The sequence below is a fragment of the Xiphias gladius genome, chromosome 17 (genome assembly GCF_016859285.1).
Source record: "Xiphias gladius isolate SHS-SW01 ecotype Sanya breed wild chromosome 17, ASM1685928v1, whole genome shotgun sequence".
Classification (NCBI taxonomy): domain Eukaryota; kingdom Metazoa; phylum Chordata; class Actinopteri; order Istiophoriformes; family Xiphiidae; genus Xiphias; species Xiphias gladius.
In genome coordinates this window covers 20,656,791-20,678,014 of record NC_053416.1, presented here as the reverse complement: position 1 = coordinate 20,678,014, position 21,224 = coordinate 20,656,791, and the positions used below count along the sequence as shown (strand labels likewise).

Below are 21,224 nucleotides of genomic sequence, written 5' to 3'. Positions count from 1 at the left end.
TTGGACAATGGTCGCCCGTCCAACCACGTGAAAGCAATCACTTAATCTGTTTCAACCTTTCTCATCCGACGAAAAAACAGACACACAACATGTTCTACAAATGAATACCCTGTTGCAGAACAGGGGGCTCAACTCATTTCAGTGAGCCATGGGGGAGAAATTAGAATTTGTGACAAAGATTGATAGGTAACTTTCCACTTTGTTTAAGGACAGAGATTGATTTTTTTCAGCTACTGCATTTTGCATAACTTGACTACATTCCAACATTTAAACTGTGTACTATGTTTCCATTTAATTACAGTATTATGGCAGGTGGTGCTTGTAATATCAGTGCAGATGTTCTTAAATAAAGTTCAGGTATAAATCAGATATACAAGACTCTTAAACCTGATAACCCTTCAAAAGTATTTAGTCATGCCTGCAAAATACAACTTGAAAATCTACCAGGGACCAAAAATGATAAATCATTTTAGTTGCCGATGAACACAGAAATGCTAAGACTCAGTACAAAGATCCTTATTTCATCTGATCAATGCAATGGTGAGAACAGAAAATACAAGATGAGAACAGTTCAGGGAACTGTCAATTCACTGAGAAAATTACACTGATTACAGCTCCTCTCCTCATGTGAAGGATATTTTGCTCTACAAATGGAGTTTCTTGTGCGACTGAAATGATTTTCAGGTGAATGTTCAGGGACAAATGTTCTTTTGGGTGTGTTTGTGGAGAACTGAAGGAACTATGGTTATTCAGAGTGCATGGGATTAGGCTGCTGTAACAGTGTTTTGTTTTGTTTTTTCTTTGCATGCTATTCAGCGTTTGTTGTGCAGTGTGTGCTACCTCATGTACGTGTGATTCATTTCCAAATCAAAATGCTAATTATTCAGCAAACACAGGTTAGGGGCTCTTTCATATATTATGCAGCACAACAACTGTTGAAAGAAGCAAGGGAAGGTCAAATGACATCTCATCTCTGAGTGTAGGGTGATCTAAGCAGACATAATGTTCTAAACATGAATAGCTCTGGATGGACAAATTGAATCTAGTATTATGGACAACACAAAGGGAGGAGCACACGGTGAAGTGTCACACATGACACGGCGAAATTGTCAAATTTTAAATCAAATGGATAGCTTGCATCTTTTTAATAATATCCTTCAGTATATTATTTTTGCAAAAAATAAGACACTCCTCTGAAAGGTTGGGTTTGGTTAAATGTTTTGGTGTCCTTTTTTTATTAACACTGTGTTAAAAGAACATCCTCTTTGAGAGATGCAGCATCTTGCCTATCACCTGCTGCATTTTCCCTGTTTTATATTCTCCACCTTTGCTTCTACTTATCTCTGATTAATTTTTTTTTTTTTGCAGTTAAAGAAGTAGGCACAAATCAATACTGTGATTAAAGACTTTGGGGGGGGGGGATAAATTACTCCTCCATGCCCATGTACACCTAAATGCACCAAGCTATGTTTTGTACATCATCATGTTAGTTAGAATTTTTCAAGAGGAAAACTTTTTTAAACCCTTCACTTGTTTTGCAGTTTGCCAAATCATCTGAAGATGTGAACAGATGGAGCTCTGCACATGTTTTGCTCTTACCTAATAATTATTATCCACCAGATTATCTAACCTGTTGAATTAATAATTTATTGCATTTTTTTTTAGTTGGATTAAAAACACAAGATGGCACTCACCAAACACAGTGCGAGCAGGGACCGATTCTCTGTTTAGCCAGAAGGAGACCTGAGACAGTATGACAGTCATGATGCATGGCAGGTAGGTCTGAATCACAAAATAGCCAATTTTCCTTTTCAAATGGAAATATGTTGTCATCACTACATATTCTCCTGAGGGAGAGGAGAGAAACATAGAGAGAGATGGAGAGAAACACACAGGGTCATAATTATTAATACAGCTCTGCCCGGTTGGGAGCAACACAAGCTGAAATATTCAAAGTTGGATTTATTAAAGCTAGAACATTAACATGTATGCGTGCTTCATCAGAGTAGCTCATAGGATTGTCTTCAGTCCCTTAAATGAGCCATTAAACCATACAAAAACATACAAAATGTCAGTTAAAAGATATTTTTCCAAGGTAGTTGTGATGAGCGCTTTGTCTATTTAAAAACAAAACAAAAAACAAAAAATCAAATAACTACTGTAACTTCCATTTCACTTCAATTTAAAAAAGGGTCTATTTGGAAAAGCATAGAAAGTGGACTTTGAAAGAGCGGCAAAAAAATGAAATGACAGATGACAAAACTGCAGATCTGGCAAAGGAGCACCCTCTCTATTCCTAACATACTACACAACAGGACAGTCAAATATTAGAGGAAACCTTGAGATGAGATCCAAATGTTAATAGGAAAAGGCATTGGATGTCTAGAAAATAAGGTATGTATAAAATACAAGTTGCTCCTTTTCAAAATGTCAACAAATCGTTGAACATCATTATGGGAAGAAAGATAAATGATCACTGAATGAATTCTTTGATTAGAGTACTGCCCTTAAGGTAATCCTGTCTTTTTATACATCAATAGTCACTTCCTGTTAGCTGGAAAGGTGGCCCAAAAAGTTTGTTGCTTGATCCTTCAAAGAGGTCTGACTACAACTGCGATCCTTCACAGTACTGTTTAAAAGTTCAAAACATACAAACAATGGGAAATTCGTGCAATTTAACTGCTTCACCAAGCATGGAGTGAAAATCTCCCTCCATGTGGATTTGCAGTGCAACCTTTTCAGAGCCATCTTTCAAGCTAATGCCAAACCTTTGATTTTCACAATATAGATTTTTTTTTTTTTCAGTGCAGTGTTCCTTTTTAGATACATACTTACATTTTCCTATAGATCTCTTTGCTGTCAATGTGAGAAACCTGTGCCTGCATCAATTCTAACCTTTTCATATAGAACATTTCCTTTTAGCTCAGATTTTGTCACTAACAGCATCAAATGGAAAAATTCAGAGTTCCCCTAAGCACCAGCTCTAATTGCCATGTCTGTAATCTGTGTTGCAAAGATATGAGTAAAACAGCCTTTATTTCCTGGAGGTGTTTTTTCTGAGTAGATTCTAACCAGACCTGAAATGGCTCAAATTCACCCTTTCGCTTGACTCGTTAGGTTTAAAGTTTAAATGAATGAAATTTTCTGACATACACAAGTTGAATCAGTTTATGACTCCACCTTGTACATTGGTACTTTAGTCAGACTTTAGTTGGTTTTGTTTCTTCAAAATACCTCTGAATTTGCTTGACTTAAGTTCAAACCAACAAACAGCACAACAATAAAGATGGGCTCAAGGAAAGTGTTCTCTGTAGAGTTATACAATTGCTATTATTTCAACAGCTTTCAACACTTTTTTTTCTAGGAAAACAGGCTGATTGCCATCCAACAAAGTGGTCTCATGGCGGTTTAGTCTCCAAACACAAATAAAATCAGGCAGATCTATGACTCAGTAGCTCACCTCCTGAGAGCCGCATAAAGCAAACACCTTCACCGCAGAGGTTAAATCTTATCAAAATGCAAAGCCAGTGTGGTTCATATGTCAGCTATGCACTCTTTTAGTAATTAAATGCTGCACCACTGAAGCAACTTTTTTAACTTTAGCTTTGCAGTAATCAGTACTTCAGCACTTTATCCCATCTTCTTGCATTGTAACCTAAAGCTGGGAATTGATGTTGGAAATGATGTTATTTGCCTGATAGATCTCTATCAAAATTACATGGCAACTTACAATTTCTTGTAAATGATGACAATTAATACATATTATAAAAAAAATAGCACTTTGAGGTGGTTAAACTCTATTTTATGTTACCATATAATTGGAGTGAATTTTCTTGTTTATACTAGCCCATTTCAGTACCCTCCCCTTACCAACTGCATTTCATCCCTTTAGGTTAAATCGCTACCATAAGCTTTAAGTCCTTGAGTTGAGAAAAATTGATGTGACAGATAAAGGGTTTCTGCAACAGTTTTGATGAGGAGAAATTCAGATCAAATGAATCTATAATCAAATGTAAGGGCCTGCATATTTTTCCTTTTAACTCTGTGCTTATAAAGTTGACTCTGGACTATTAGCTCAAAACAGAATGGAAATAAGACTTTCAGCACTGGCACACCTCTTCATATTATCTCTGTAATAATGCTGAATAATTTCCGAAAAACTGATAATATTCATAATTTTCTCAATGGACCCAAATAATGCAAGCCGAATCTAAAATGACAAAGACTGGAGAAAAGTGCGGACTGTTACTTTATGAAAACATACAGAAGAGTGCCAGTGTATGTAAATGGAAAAGATGGAAGGCAATCTAACTACAATTTTTATACAGAAAAACTAATAAGAGTTTATATTTCAAAGGTAAGAGGTTCATCCCATGACACACTAATTTTTTTTTCACTCCTTATGGTATCCTGCATCAAAATGGAATTTGTGTCCACTACAGCTGTCAAACTGCTATGAATTTTCGCTTGGCTGACCAGCCTGTGCACACTGTAGGCAAAAGCTCATTGTGGTGGTTTTTTTTTGGGTTTGGTTTAGGCTCTAACTTTTTGCCTGTTCGAACACATCAAGTCTGATTTAATTAGAAGTAAACTGTATACTGCTGTCTGGCCTGAGGGTGGCATATTGTCTACCTGTGCTGGAACTGATGGTTTCTTTGCCAATAACGTGTCCCAGTAGGTCATACTGGTTCAGCCTGGAGCCGTCCTCAGCCACAGCGACAGACCTCTCATCTCCCTGGGTCCACAGGTAGATCACCTCATTATTGGTATAAGCATCTGAGCAACAGAGAGATGGTAAAAAAAAAACGTAACATGGATTGCAAATCAATATGTGAAGAAACTTTTAAAAAATATATATTTTTATTTATTTATCTGTCCACACTGTAGAGCAGATCAACATTTAATATGACAAAAAGGGTGCTGACATCATCCTCAGGAAACAAGGAGTTGAGCTAAGCACCTTGTTATTTTCAATACTGTAGTGAGAGAGTGATTCTTAGTGATACACAGCATCAGTCAGTTGTAAATCTGATAGAATTTTGAGACAGAAGACATTGCATTGCTACTGACTTTTGTGATTCCCTAACTTTTCATCTAGAGCCACCATCAGGTCAAATTTTTAAACTCTTCCAGTGAAATATCTCAACATACAAGGATATGTTAGGATATGGAGATGGACTGGCACACAGTTTGGTAGACAGTCATGGTTTCAGATGATGTATTGTAAGAGTTTGCTGATCCCCAAACTTTTCCTTTAGTGCGATCATAAGCTCAAAATGTTAATTTATTTAATACTTTGGTTTATGACCAAATAGCTATAAAACTTATGGCATTCCTGTCAGCCTCAGCTGCGCTGTCTATTTAGTGCTACTAATTAGCAAATGTGTGCATGCTAACACACTAAACCAGGTAAACATTACCTGCTAAACATCAGTATGTCACCGCAACATGACACCACTGATATAACTGCAGTAAGCAAGTATTGGTCCATATGCTGGAAACACATCAGTCTATGAGTAGCATGAACATATTTTCAAATGGAGTGTGTTAAATGCAGAGACTTTTTTTTGGCTCATCTTTATGAAGGGAACTTTCACTTCAATCTGATGGTTGACTAATTTTGTTATGTTGCTAAAAGAAACACTTCTAAGCATGACAGGTATCCCCTAGTATTATATTCCTAGGTGTGAGTGCAGTTTGAGTCCTCTGAAGATTTTCGAGGGCAGGAAATGTGCTTAACACTTGCTGAGAATAATCGCCACTGTTTGTGCAGTGAGATTTAATTTTAAACTCTGTTTTGCTGTGACCATCTGGACAGACTTACAACTTCCAAACTTCAGAGGACAGGCATGTGCATCCATTGGGAAATCCTCCAGGTGCATGGGGCACTCGGCATGAATGGTCAACCTGAGAGGGACATAGGGAGAGATGAAGGAGAGACAATACTTCACTGGTGAGGCTGCAGTATAGTTGAGGCATCTGTTATGAACATATCATGACGTGTCAAATATAGAGTGCATTTTCATAGACCACAATTCATGGTCAGAGGTGCTATGAAGACGTAGACATGACACAATGACAGCCTTAATATCAGAGAACTCCAGTCATTTTGAAGCCACAGTATGAATGTTTGAAGCAAAATTGGAGGGCTGCCCCCTCTCTCCTCCTCGCACCCATCCTGTTAGTGGTAATGAGTTGTTCAGCTGACTGACAACGACAGAATCTCCAAAAAACACCAGAGTTTATTTCATTTGGTCAGATCGCTGACACACAAAATGCACTCTGTAAGTAAACAGCGAAATAGTGCATATTATGTCATTCATACATGTTTAATCAACATGAGGATTACATTTGCTGAGTTCCAACAAAACTGCAGCCCATAAAAACACCCTACAGTGGACTGAGTGACTCATAAATGGACCGCAGACAGGGTTATTGTAAACTGAGCTACTATTGTTATTGTAAACTCAACATTCAGGTAAACTGAATGTAGCTTGATGTGCATCTATAGTGCACATCAAGCATCATGCTTTTATTACATATCGTATGTATTTTATGGCTTGGTAGTGTGTAAAGATTTCAATGTAACGTCAATTTGTATGGGTGAAGTCAGGTAATTTGGGACACTTTTTGGTAGATCACCAAGAAAACATTCTAGAGACTATCTTAAGTTACTTGGATAACTTGTAATGGATATCTGCTCTATTTCTATAAAGGAAAGAAGTTGCCAAATAAAATACTTTAGAAACTTTGGACCTTAAAACACATCTAGAATCCTTATCTCACTCCGTTGACATGTTCATGTAAAATGGGAAAGCTGGTAAGGTAAAATGGGACAGTCACTGATTAAAAAGGACACCAAACAATTCAGCTTGATTGAAGGACAATTGTATTTCATGTTTTATTTGTGGTTGATGGTTATTCATTAAAAAAAGAGTGAAAAGATCAGCCCATTTTCACATCATCCTATTTGGAAACACCTATGAATTAACTTAACAAACTAGATAAGACTCCTAAACATCCTAAACACACTCACTGCAAACATAGCCCTCATCATCCAGGATCCCATTGTCTTCACCACAGCTCTCATGGAATAGCACTGTACAAAGCAGTTCTTGTCAGTGTCCCGCATCACTAGAATCAGTTTATTAAAAAGATTCAAAAGATTTATTCACTGAATCGTTCAGTCCCACTCGCTGAACTGAAACACGGCTGAAGGTCCCCAGCTTCTGAAAGCCCAAGTGCCGTCGCTTTGACAAACACGCCAGACTATGTTGATAATTCCTGATATTTTTAAAGTTTCCCTGCCGAATATCAGAGATGAACGGTGCTTTGAATGACTTTTAAGTCTTTTTAACTTATACACAGTTCGGCAGTACTCTTGAACTCGTCGGGCTTGATTCCAGCAGTTCGAGTCGCCGACGTGCACTGTTCCCCTGCAGTGAAAGGATCTGAGACAGTCTTCTGCCAGAGCTGCCTAATATAAACTCATACATAGTTCAGTAGGCTACTTGATCAAGCAGCCCATTTAGTAAAAGCTTACTTTATTTATTTTCGCACTTTCCTAGGACTATGAACATTTATTTTGTACTTGATTGGTATTATTTTTGTTTTTGCCTTTTTTCCATTTTTTTTTTTTTGCTCTGCTGTTCGTATTTTGCAATTTGGTTGTCGTTCATACTTATTGCTGTATTTCACATCTTTTAATGCGATTCATAAATTTTGTTGACATTCATATATATTTGGTTCTGCCATTAATCACTCACTCATATTTTGTTCTATTGCTACTTGTCTCCATACGCTACTCGTGACGCGTTGCGTTGTGTTGCACTGTACCCGCGTTGCTGCTGAAGCAAAGTAATTTCCCTCCAGGGTCAATAAAACACCTACCTAGACTTGAAAACACAGCATTTCTCCTGCAAACGATATTACTTGATTTTTTTCACTCAGTATGCGAGTGTACCCCTACGAAACAAATCACACTCTCTAATGACTTGAATCACTCACTCAGTGAGCGAGTGTAACCCTCGCAACCCAAAAGATTTGTCCTTTTTAACAAATCATTCGTGAACGACACTACACTACCGTGGAACCATGCCGCAGATTCTACACAGGAAATCCGGTCCTCTGTCACCTTTGGGTCACTCCTCGCTCATCCTTAAAAGATTTTAAGCGACAAAAATATATAAATGTCTGTATTATGACAGGGTGGCACATAATTGCTTAGTAACTCACGATTTTATGGCACGTGGCAGCCTAGAAACATGCCAGTTTCACTTCAGAGAAATGTCCCATTTTAACCTAATGCATTCAGGTAAAATGGGACAGTCACTCAATACCCTCTCCCATAAAAAGTAAAGTGTATTGTGAAAATATTTTGATTAAAAGTCAAACGGCTAATAAAATGCAACATCCTACAACCCTATTTGGTGTTGAACCCTTAAATGATTTAGCTGCAGTTCTCTTATTACCAAAAACAAAGAACTGACAAGCCACATGGCGTACCTTGCAAGTTCTGGGATCAGTGATCATTGGTTATGTCATACCAATCAAAATGATTCTTTGATATAAAGGAAAATTGTAGCAACAATACAATAGCATGTTTGGTGATTGGCCTTTAATATTTAAAGAGCCCAAGATGTAAAACCTTATTTGTTCCATTTAACCCGATGTCCCAAATTACCTAATTTCTCCTATTCAATGAAGAGCATGATTTTTATTTAAAAAAAAAAAAAAAAAAGAGGGAAAAAAAAAAAGTAATTTAATGAATAGATTGCACCTCTGTTTCAGGTTGCAGAATGTTACACATACGAAGTTTATTGCAGCCAGAGTATTAAAACTTGCAAAATCACAGTACACTTCTACAATCTAACTAATTGTTTCTAATTAGCTCTTGGTGTTGCACTTACAACAACCCTTTGCACTTACAACAACCCTACATTCACCTGTGGACCATGAATGTATGTACAAAATTTCGTGGCAAACGATCAAATAGCTGAGATATTCATTCAGGATCAAAGTGGTGCACCAACCACTGGTACTGCTAAAAAGCAAGATTTACTGTAGTTTACACCAAGGAAACAGTTTAAATACTTTCATTGCACGAGGATATTCCCAAATAAGCTGTTTGTTTTTTGGTGACTCATAAGCTGTTATGTTCAGTTTGGGGTTTTTAGAGTAAATAAATTCCTGCAAAAAGTTTAAACTAAAATATACACCACTGCTTTTGATCACTCCATTTTAAACTTTGCATAAATGGATATCCCCTGTTAGTGAAACTGAATTGCAACCCAGGACTGCAGGAGCACAGGCAGACAATACCAGCTCCCTTAATTCAAAATAATGACAGTCCTGCAGAGTGGAGGCCTTCACAGTATTTATCAGTACAACTGCTGTAGACGTGCTGTTTTAAATTGATTTTAAGCAGTTTTGTTTATTGAGGAGTGCCAATCAACACAGGGTACTATAGTGATGTATTTCACACTGAACATCCTATAAAAATAGCTGGATTTATTTTCTAAAACTAAATACCTGTGAAATGTGCTCAGGCAAAACTCAGTTTCTCCCTTGCAGTTTTACCCAGTGCCTCTAAAAGACAGCACATTTTCATTTAAACCCCTTCAACTAAACAGCCAATGCCCAATTGTGAAGGTAAGGTTGCAAATGAATTGAACACTTATAAAATTCTTGCAAGTACCTATTAAAAAACACATTGAATATTAGCCTTAGTATTTCTTATGGTATTTCGTTTAAGTTGGTTGAAATAGCAATAATCTAAAATAATAACTTTGTAGATTTTTAATACCATAAATAAAGCACAGGATTTGAATAAACACCAGGGCAAATGCAACACAAAAGATAGTGACTGCAGAAATGTAGTTTTGTTTGGTGGCTTGAAATTAAACAGATATGCATCTCCAAGCTGGATGTAAAATGACCAATAAGCTGGTTCCAAAAAGTCTGTGTTTTTGTCTGACAGAGCTTTATCTTACTTTGCTTCATCATACAATTTTTTTTATCATCTTACAAAACATTTACTTGCTTATGTAAACACAACTGTCCTTGTAATACTCCATTAGAGCTCATATGTCTTTCTTGGCCTAGGCAGAACTGCCACCACATCAAATCCACTCGTGGGACCACACAACTAAACTCTCTGACTATTACATGTTCACCCTTGACGATCAATACAGACCTTTGACCATTATAAAAATATTTATTTTCAAGCTTTTTCAAGGCTCTGATGCAAAGCTGCAGGGAAGGCTGATTGATTGATTGATTGATTGACAGATTCAATGATTGGATGGGTTGAAACAAATTAGTTTTGCTCCAGTCCTGTAGATAATAGTATTCACTGACTGTGACTGTCTTGGTAGTTGATGCTATTTACAGTGTACTTTAGGCACGGCATACACACAGTAGCAATCCTTGATCAAGTATTTATTATTATCTGAGCTGTCTCTGTTTGAAACATCTGTGGGCCAGACTGGCTGTAAGTCATTTAATCTGACACTCCAACTGATGAAATGATCAGAAATGATCCAGATAGCTGTTGCATTATTTCCCCACAATTTAAGTTTTTTAATCTCTTGAGCGCCAAGGTTTTGAGGTTGACATTTGTGGTTTTACGGGAAAGGTCTCAACAGCCTGTGAGATTAATTGCCATGAAATTTTATTATAGATATTCATATCCGACTGATGATGAATTGTAATAACTTAGGTGATCCCTTAACCTTTCATCTAGAACCATCATAAGGTCAAAATTTCAGTTTGTCTAATACTTTGATTTATGACCATGCAAAAATAATGACATTCGTACTAGAGGCTCCACTGCTAAAAGCTAATGATTTGGTTAGTGACGATTTAAAAAAACCAAAACAAAAAACCAAAACAAAAAAAAACCATACAAACCTCTGTTTAGTGCTAAGTAGCCAGTGTTAGCATGCTAAAATGCTAAACTAAGATTAAAACATCATGTTAGCATGCTGACGTTAGCATTTAGCTGAAAGCACCCCTGTGCCTGAGTACAGTCTCACAGAAATGCTAGCAGTGCTTTAGACTCTTAGTCTTTTTAAAGTACAATAACAAGAAGAAGTGGCAGTGTTGACTGGGGAATAAATTCAAGAGTGGCTCACCTCATTGTGTAGAGAAGCGTGCCGTTGTCAACTAGTCGTAGCAGCTTGTTGGGAGTTGTCATGTTGTGGGCCACAGATTTCTTTCCATTGTGAAAAAAGGTATCAGGAGTCCAGATCTTACTGGCTAGGAGGTTGTTGAGGGGTAAAACTTGCATGGGCCCATCAAACTTAAGCCTCTCGTCCCGCCAACTCTGACGGAAGAAGACATCAATGGTGTACTCCTGAGGGAAAGACAGTGTGAAGGATTAATTGGCAAGATAACAGTTTACAGAGTTGGGACATCGTACTGGTCATATAGAGGTGATAAATATCTTCACAGCAGATATTTACACTTGTCAGAGCAGGTAAAGCAGGTGTAATTAATAACAGTAATGATGGCTGACTGATTTACAGGGACACTTATTGGAATGGAGCCATCCTGCTTCAATAAGTCAAAATGCCTGCAACAAATGGTAAATAAACTGCGCTTTTTTAGTCTTATCGACCTCTCAAAGCGCTTTACACTACTGCCACAATCACACAACGCTCTTTTTCACACGCAATTTGGGGTTCAGTATCTTGCCCGAGGACACTTCGACATGCGGACTGGAGGAGCTGGGGATCAAACCATGGACCCTCCGGTTAGTGGATGACCAGCTCTACCTCCGGAGCCACAGCCGCCTGCAGTGAAAAGGGTCTCTTGTTCTGCCCACTGAATGCTTAACTCTATGTAAAACTTTTACAGACTTCTAGTGCTATGGAAAGTTACATGAATATGAATATGCAACGTATTGTATGCACTGACAGACTGATATTTTTCGGTCATTGTGGTCATTTTCAAAAAGACGCAATGTCTGATGGGATAAAAGGAAGAAAGAAAAGCTAATCCACAAATTATTAAAGGAAAAAAAAAAATCCAAACTAATGCAAATGAGTATTTTTTTCTTACATAAGTGACAAAAAAAGAACATAAGATTGGTTGTGGAATCATCACTTGTGGCAACTGTATGTGAAACTGCTTTCAGTCTGTCATATTCTAATAAAAGATACACATGCTTGTGCCATACTTTACCAACACCTTTAACAGAAAAAAGGATATATTTTCATACACAACTATACATACCAGTTATTGTAGAGTAATGTATTCTGGTTTTATGTAATTACTACTCTGTTACAATGTGGTTTTTCTTTCACACTTGAAAGCCTAACCATGGACTGAGACACAAATAAGTTTCAGCGAAAAACCTTGTAATACATCTGTTTCATGTTTTATTAATATGCAACAAAGCCTTTCTATGTTGTCACCAACACATGGAAAAACTAAATAAAATAAAATGAATGTGGGAAGTAGCCAGTCAGAAGGAATTAATTTAACATTAATTATTTGGTAGGACTTGGTGTCCTAGCAACAGCATTCCCTCATCAGCTCTGTAAAGCGGCAGTGCAGACTGTGTGAAGCTGCCTTAACAGAGTGAAATGGAAGGAAGCTGTCTGTATCTCACACAGCAGTACACATTATTGGTGATCAATAAAAGCACAGTGAATGTGTTTCTCTCTAATTGTTTTTGTGCCTTTGCTCGTACAGTGAAACTGCTCAAAAACTGCAGTGCTCACCAGTCAAGTGTAACTGGCTGCTCCCTTAGTGAAAAAACCGATGAAGTCATTTCTCAGCGGCTTTAACAACAGGAAGCCATCGTTCTCAGCAAGAGAGGTGTTCAGCTTCCACTCAACACACCAACAGGGCTTCTAAAAAGAACGCAGGATGGACGTCTGTTAATTGATGTGATTGACCCCCTGACAGAGTGCAAACACGCAGTATCATAAAACAGTAACACTGCATCTGTCCTCACAACAGTGCTCTTAATAAAGCCCCCAGAGAGCTTCACAGACAGATAACAGCGAGTGTGACAAACATGTTTCCGTTGAACACTCGCTTCTTTTTTGAAGAGGTACAAAATAATAAAAAACAAAACAAAACTACTTTGGTCATGAATAAGATGCCCAGTGAAGACAACGAAAGACTCCCCAGGTCACAAAAAAAGACTGATTAAGACACACACGTGGACACTAAGTCACACACGATATGGTGATTTATTGTTCAGTATCCTGTGTATGTTCTACCAAAACTATCTGGCAACACTCCAAGAAAGTTTGTTCTATCCTGGCACAGAAAGACCTTGGGTCATTTATATCTCCATCGCCACAGTTATCCTCACTTTATTCTTCTTGCCTTTTTCTTTATGAGATGCCAAATCTCACACCAATCAGTGTAAAACATCCAGTGATGAGTAAAGTGTGCTTGGCCGTTCGGGGCAATTGCATCATTTGTTTGTTTTCTTTTTAGACAGAACTCTCCTGGAAACCCTGGGAATTAACTTAAAGGTTGAAAGACAGAAATTTGGAGAAGCATAGTCAATCGCCACATAAGGCCAAATGGCACATTCAGTTCAAATGCCAGCTGGTGTTCCTTCAGGGACTGAGTGATGGATTTCTCCTTGACAGAGGAGACAGAGTGGAACCTCCAACAGCAGATTTCATATGTGTTTTTTATAGCAGCAAGGATGATGAATAGATTTACTGTAGCAAACAACTATAATTTAAGTGACATTCTAAAACACATTCATGACACCTGAATGGCAGTGTTACAAACAGATTTATGAATACACTCTTCACACATTTAATATGGATCCCTTTTATATGCCTATATGCTATTTTTTTGGCAACCTGCCTTTATAACAAAGCAGAGGATAGAGACAGAAAATGTGGGGAGAGAAAAAGAGGGGAATGACATGCCATAGCAATCCCTGGATGGATTAGAAGTGGGACATGGCAGGTAAGTTGTATGTGTCATAAAGTACCGGGTCGCCAATACACTCATACATATGGTTTCAACAACTATACAACTGTGAAGAGATTCTGGGCAAATTTAAATTATTTAACTATTTGTATTCATATTGACAAATGACCTAATATAATTAAATCCTAAACCTGAAAACTAGATAACTATACTACATAAAACAGCGATCGAAATTAGTGACTAAACGTGGATTTAGATTAACAACTGATAAAAACACTAGATGTACTGTGAAAGGGGTCGCTCTTTGTGTCAAACCCACTGGGAATTATCACCTGACTCTGAAGTTCCTAAAGCTACAGTTACAAAGCTCTGATTAACCTTCTGAATGCTACCTGCCAGCATTAACAGACATAGTTAGCAACTACTTGGCTAACATAGTGGAGCATTTAGTAGTTAAATAGCCAGATATTTCCCACAGGAAAAAAAATCTATTAATGCAGGTTTAAAAGATTATTTGTTTATCACATTTTCACCTCTTAATATTCTGTAGATGGACTAATCACCAGGTGTAGAAATTTTACAAGAAATATCCTTCATAACTGGGTTTACTGGTTAACCCTAAACTGACTGCAGCCCTATAAAAAAACTAAAATGAGTGTTCTCTTTTTAAGATTTTCAATTTTTGTTTTTGTTTTTGTTTTTGTTTTTTGTCAGTTTTTGCATATATTGGCCAGTGACGGACACGAAACATGGAGAGAGAGAGGGATATGACACGGAAGAAAAACCAATAAAGGTATATGCTTTAAGCACTTGACTACCAGACACCCTTTAAACAATGATGGTTTTTTGATGGTGTATTCTCTTTTGCTCTCTGCAGACACACATCTACTATGCCCATTCTCATAAACCTGGTCTTTCTTGCAATGCAGAGCCAGCTAAATTGAGACAAATTAAACTATTTCTGTGTTTATTTGAATCTGTTTCATAACGATGATGTCACTGTCCTATATACCATAACTAAATGGGTCTCTCATTTCTAGTCAAGGTTAATTACTGAACACTTTAAGTAAATGCTGTATTACTGATTGTCACAGCCGTGCTTCAAGGGAAAAGAACGCACAGACATAAAAATAGGGATTATAAAATGAGAAAGAACAAGCATGTCAGGCACACAAAGAAATGTCTCCATTGCTCAAATGTAAGTGTATGTCTCAGTGGAAGAAGAGTGGTGGAGAGAGCCAGCCAACAGCAGGGCTGCAGTAGTGAGGAAAATTATGAGAAAGAAAGGAAATGAGGAAAATGATAGGATTGGCTGATAAGGTGGCAGTTAAGGTAGGATGTACAGTAGACTGGGCTAAATGAGTCTAGACATTAAAAAATGGCACAGTGTCTGGTTCTCTGATAATGGCAGGAAGGTTGTGTCTAATATCTGATATAATATTAATTCAGCCTTTTATCTTGAATTAATGAGTTCATTAAATTCTAAACATTTGGTTATTACATCACATTTTAATATTGTCATCACATTTTAGTTTTAATTTGGTTTTACTCAACTGATCCTGACATCGAATCTCTTGTGCTTTTACAGTGAATGTGCAGGTTTTTCTCTGTACTTCACTGAATTATCTGGTTAATCAAACTACAAATTTACCATTTTAAGGAATTACAACCTTTATCATTTTTCCAAATATGTTATAAAAATTAAAAAAACAGTCATCTCTGAAGGGACAGTGACCTAAACAAGGTGTTCATTCCAGGAAATTCGAATTTTCTGCACAGTAACTTATTGTCCAATGTTCTTACTTGGCTACAACTTGACATATGCATGTTGTTTACCTACATTAACTGACAGGTTTGACAGGTTTAATTTAGTGCCCCAGACAAAATATTACATTGTGCGAGAGAGCCCTTTCTTCAATTCATTCTGCAGAAATGTCATGTTAGATATATGTTATGAAGTCTAGTTTTTGACAGTACACAACAGAACAGAGATAACATACTGATAAGCTGGTGTGATAATGATACAGACCACTTCCTGGAGGCAGCATATCAATTTCACCTGGCTCTTGTGAACTTCACACTCTGAGCATTGTAATGATTAGTCAATGATTTGATTAATGTCTTAATTACTAGTCCTTCTGCTCTCCCGTCAATTATTCTCTCTCGCTTCGCTTCTTGTGTGCCGTTCACCTTTCCCTGCTGGGATTGTAACCTGTGTGAGACTTGCAATGAGGTGTGAATCCCATACCAACTCCAATTATCTTCAGTGTTCTCCGGCTTCTGCAGCTCTGGGGCATAAACATGTTTAAGCACTTTATTGTGCCACACTTCAGACACTAACATTTTGTTCCACAATTATAATCGGTGCTAGAATCAGATGGCAGTGAAACAAATGAAGGATATGTCACAGTAAACATGTTTATCTAATCATTTTAAGCCAGTAAATAACATAATGAGTTTTTAAAATCTAAGACACATTATGAAATTATGGCTATTTTGAACTGCTCTCAGGGAAATAAACATAAGTGGCTCACATTCAAGAGGGAAATGAGAGAAAAGAAATTTGGTCAAACTATAGAAGAACAGTTTCCATCATGTGCAACCCTATCTCCTAAAAAGTGTTTATATATTTTGAAGGAAACGTAATTGCAATCTTAAAATCCACTAAATGATGATCAGGGTGGATAGTGGGTATACAAAGCACAGGACTTGATACATTGTGGTTAGGCTTAGACTACAAAGAAACTGGTTAGGAAAAGATAATGGTTTTTGGTTTAAGACTACTTGTTTTGTGTGACCTTTCCCTGTTTCAATATTAATCCTTGGAAACTGTACGTTTTTATTAATTTTGCACATTGTGTTTACTCACTCAACACGTTTAATTGGCCTGCGTATAAACAGGGAACCTTTGATCGATTTTGTCTGTTGACAATTCAGTGTGTCCTGTATCCTCAAAAATGTGGAAGAAAAAAAGAGAGGTACTGCAGTGGTACTTTGAGCAATTCTACTTATAACAGCAAACACTAACAAGAAAAGTTAATTATGGAGCCACATCACCATTAAAAGTGAAATGGAGAATATGTTAGCAGACAGTTGCTTATTTATACATCCAGCAGACACAGAGAAACATTAGCATTCATTTGGATTTCTTTTTTCTGGTCACCTGGGGAATAAGTGCAATATTCACTCTGCTTTTAGCTTTGTTTTTGGTCTCCACCAACTCATTTGAAAAACATCACCAGCTAGTCGTATGTCTGCCATTTGGTGCTGGGTAGGTAGGGTTTTTTTTTTTTTTTGGTGAGAATGAACCAAATGGTAAAGTTTAGATCTGTAAAACCAAAACAATGAGCTGAAGGATGCTGAAAAGCGTAGTAGAGCTGAAAGCACAATTGGATGATAATTCTCTGTCACTACAAGTGACACCTTTTAACATACAAGCTGTCACGTGTTATTTAAAAATGTTGATTACAACTGCTTTAAATAAGTGCTTTGAATTATGTAAAAATAAGCATTACAAACATTTTTATGTTCCTAGTGAACATTTTCTGTATATCAACAATTATCAACATTTTGTGACTTTGAGGATATATTCATTAAAGACATTTCTTCAAAAATCAAAACAACAAATCAGTTAAAGCATATTTTGTGTTGCAGTTTAGAGAATAAATGTATTTTTTAGGAGACGGGTTTTATGGGAATGATCATGACAACAGGATAGATGAGCAACAGTGAAAATGTTTGCCGAAAAAACTGTAAACTGTAAAAACAAACATCTTTTGTAGTGCAACACCTTGTAAAAAGAAATACTATCTTATTTTCAAAATAGCCTTCAAGTGGGGACTGTACCATTGTGGAAGAGAATATATTCTATAAATACTGCGAATAGTACATTACTTATGTATCGGAACATATAACAGTTAAAACAAACTGAAATCTATATTAAGATTTTTATACAATATACATTTTTACAAACACAACATGAGACTGCGACAGTGAAGTAGGTCCCATTCTACAACCTAGTCTAATAGTTTAATAAATTTGTCATCTTGGGTATGATTGCAGTTGGGTCATCTTCTCTATGCTTAGAAAGTGAACATGTTGAAACTAGAGATAATTCAATAGGTTGCTCCTCTTCCAGAAAAAAAACATGGGCCCCTCCTGCCCCTTGATTCTTATATGATTGTAGGGTAGTGAAGTCTTCGAAAGTCTTTTTACCTGTGGCTGCTATTTTCACATAAAATATAGGGTGTTGGGTGCAAAAAGACTGTGCCTGCTCTGCTTTCAAGTTGTTCCTGCCCTGCACATGAATCATATTATGACACTGGGGAACATGATGACCTGTTTGATGAGTAAAAAAAATTAAGCCCTATTTTCAGAGTATAGTTTTTTATTGGAAAGGTGCTGGAATCTAAGACTGATTTAAAATTCTGTGTTCTCATGGAATGGGGCTTAAATAGGTTTTCATGTCTTTGAACAAGGACAACATGACTGATGCCGATTCCAGGAGTTCACCTTCACATTTTAGTACACAAACTTCCCATCTGTTCTGTGCAGAAGACCTTGAACTGCTCAGGCATTGGAGTTTGAATACCCTGAATTAAAGCATATGGCTGTGTGCTGAAAATTTCAGATATTACAGAAATGTGAACCCCCAGAGATTGTGGAAAACCTACTAAAATCAGGCCATCACTGACATCTTCGTCAGGGCGCGCTTCAGCACAGTACCTGTGACAGCCTAAATCACTTCCCATTTCCTCACAACAGACCTGTCAAACCATGAGATGGGTAAATGTGCCATGACACTGGATACATGTGGATGAGATGCGCCTCCATACAACTTCTGAGAAGGAGGGAAGAAGACAGAAACAAAAGACAGAAGAAAAATCAGGAAGGGTATGCTAGAAGGGGGAGGCTTGAGGTAGAGAAACACACACCTACTTAAAAGAAATCAGCATCAAGATAGCAACCACAGTTCTTGGTCTTGGTGTGACACATTGCAGAGATCTGCTGCGGTCAGACACGACTCGAAGTCTGTCGTGGTCAGACACGACTCGAAAATCTGTCGTGGTCAGACACGACTCTGAACACTGTTAGCCTTGTTATTGGCCTAACATTTGATCTTTTCTCTGATTATGCAGCTAGCTTCCCTCCTGTTGTGATAGTGGGACACTAAAGGCAGATGTGGCGTATTGGGGTCTAAGTGAAGGCTGAAAAACTGGCCTTCAGGGTGAATGAGAAGCAGACATTTCTGGGACACTTGACGTTACAGAGATGGGTAATTGGACCACTGGATGTACGCAACATAAACTATGAGATGCCTAGGGTATAGAGTGTGCTCTGTCTAGAAACATTTCAGCTTTAACAGTTTCTCCAAGCACTTAATGCTCCACATTTTTAGCCACGCTAGCAGTGTGACTTGAGGGCAATGCCAGTCAGTCAGCTCTTTGGTCCAGACTTATATATCTCAACTATTGGATTTATTGCCATGATATTTGTACAGACATTCATTGTTCCCAGAGGATGAATCCTAATAATCTTGGTTATTTCTCATCTAGTGCCACCAGCAGGTAAAAATTTTCGCTTATCCAGTGAAATATCTGTGCATCTATAAGATGACTTGGCACAAAAGTTGCACACAGACTCATGTTTCCCAGACAATGTATCTTACTGACTGAATGTTCCCCAGCCTTTTCCTCTAGCTCCACCATGAAGTTGACATTTGCAGTTTTTTGTGAAATGTCTCAACAACTACTAAAATGTTGGATGAACTAAAATGTTTACCTGATAATGCTGCTAAATCCAAAATGAGAGGATCACCACCACCTGCTAAACATCATTATGCTAGCATTGTATTTATGAGCATGTTAGCATGTTGACGTTAGCCTTTACACAGAACCTCACAGAGCCACTAGCTGCTAATAGCTTAGCCTTAATTGAGTACGCCATCAAATACCCCAACAGATGTTGGAACAATCCAGTGCTATCTCAGTGTGCATGTATGTCCTCTAGCCCTTCGCAAACAATTATGTTGATCTCTGAGGTAAAGGCAACTTGTCTAATCCTTAAATGTGTCCCATTCAATCTAAAATACAAGCCTTAAATACAGTTCTTAATGTCTTTTTAAAGCTTCAAGGTAACTAATTAATGCCAAAAATTGACATGTATAAATAGTTTTTGACTTCTTCGTTTTCATTTCTACATTGACATAAGTGTTTCCATGTGTCAGTGTATGAGCCCACAGATATTCAACCAGCAGGGGTGATCTTGGTCTCAGTTTCCTACATTACATCCAAAGCAATGGTATTTATAGAGTGGTATATTAGTTTAAGATGAAGCACTAAAGCACTAAGCACTAAAGCTTATTAAAGCGTTAACAAGGTTCATTACATAACTCATCAAAGGAATCTAGGGGGAAACAACTAGATGACAAAATAAAGACGCAGTAACAACATGATAACAAGAAGTAGACAACGTTGAAAGATTTTTTAAATGTCTTTAGCAGCATAAAGCTGATTTTCCTCTCGTTATTTTAATGACTTGATAACTGCCCCAAATTAATCTGCTAATCTCTGGTGAATTGCCTCCAAAACAGAACTTCCCTTTTGTGAACACATCAAGGAAATATCTTAAAGCTTCTTTCCACCTCTGAAATACCTCCAGGATTAGTTGTTTCCTCTCCTTTAACTGACCTAGAAAACTGTTCCATGCTTTTGTTTCCCAGAACTATTTTCTGCAATGCTCAATACTCCGAGGCTGTCCTGCTTCACACGCAAATAACACGTCCGATTCATTTTGAACTCAGTAGCCTGGAAACTCATGTACCAGAAAACACGATCGGACCACCCTGATCTACTGTAGATTTGCCTTCATCAGCTCTGAGAACCAGAACTCGACAGTGCCTTCAAAGCCCAAATATAATTTATAAAAATCATGAAAATAACTCGCCAGTACAGTACATCACACAATTACCTGATCTATAAACCTAGTCCAGCTCCTCGCTCACTGGATGCAACAGCTGTTGTTATTCTATAAACTCGTAATAAAAACTGATCCATCCTTCCATCCACTCACCCTCAGAGCTTGCCCCCTGTTTGGAAATGGACACCAATTTCAGCAATTCAGACTGTTCATTATTAAAGTCCAGAGTCAAGACCTACTTATTTAGTGCAGCCTACTATCCACATTTGCTCTTTGTACTGTATAATCTTTGTCTTTTTCTCTCATTCCCTCCTCTGCTTAAAGGGCCCCAGAGCTCTTAGTGCTGATCTGCAATCCCATGCAATAACTCTGCGACAAAATTCTACCTTTGTGAA

General features: G+C 37.5%; 1 protein-coding gene across 1 annotated transcript in view; it reads right to left on the bottom strand.

Annotated features, from left to right (window-relative positions):
- gabra3 (gamma-aminobutyric acid type A receptor subunit alpha3) overlaps positions 1–21,224 on the bottom strand; it is an 86,263-nt gene that overhangs the window by 7,582 nt on the left and 57,457 nt on the right. The window contains exons 5-8 of the mRNA XM_040151517.1: positions 11,136–11,356; positions 5,825–5,907; positions 4,633–4,776; positions 1,695–1,847 (exon numbers count right to left, since the gene is read on the bottom strand). Of these exons, the coding sequence (XP_040007451.1) occupies positions 1,695–1,847; positions 4,633–4,776; positions 5,825–5,907; positions 11,136–11,356 (601 nt within the window). The remainder of the gene's footprint in view (positions 1–1,694; positions 1,848–4,632; positions 4,777–5,824; positions 5,908–11,135; positions 11,357–21,224) is intronic.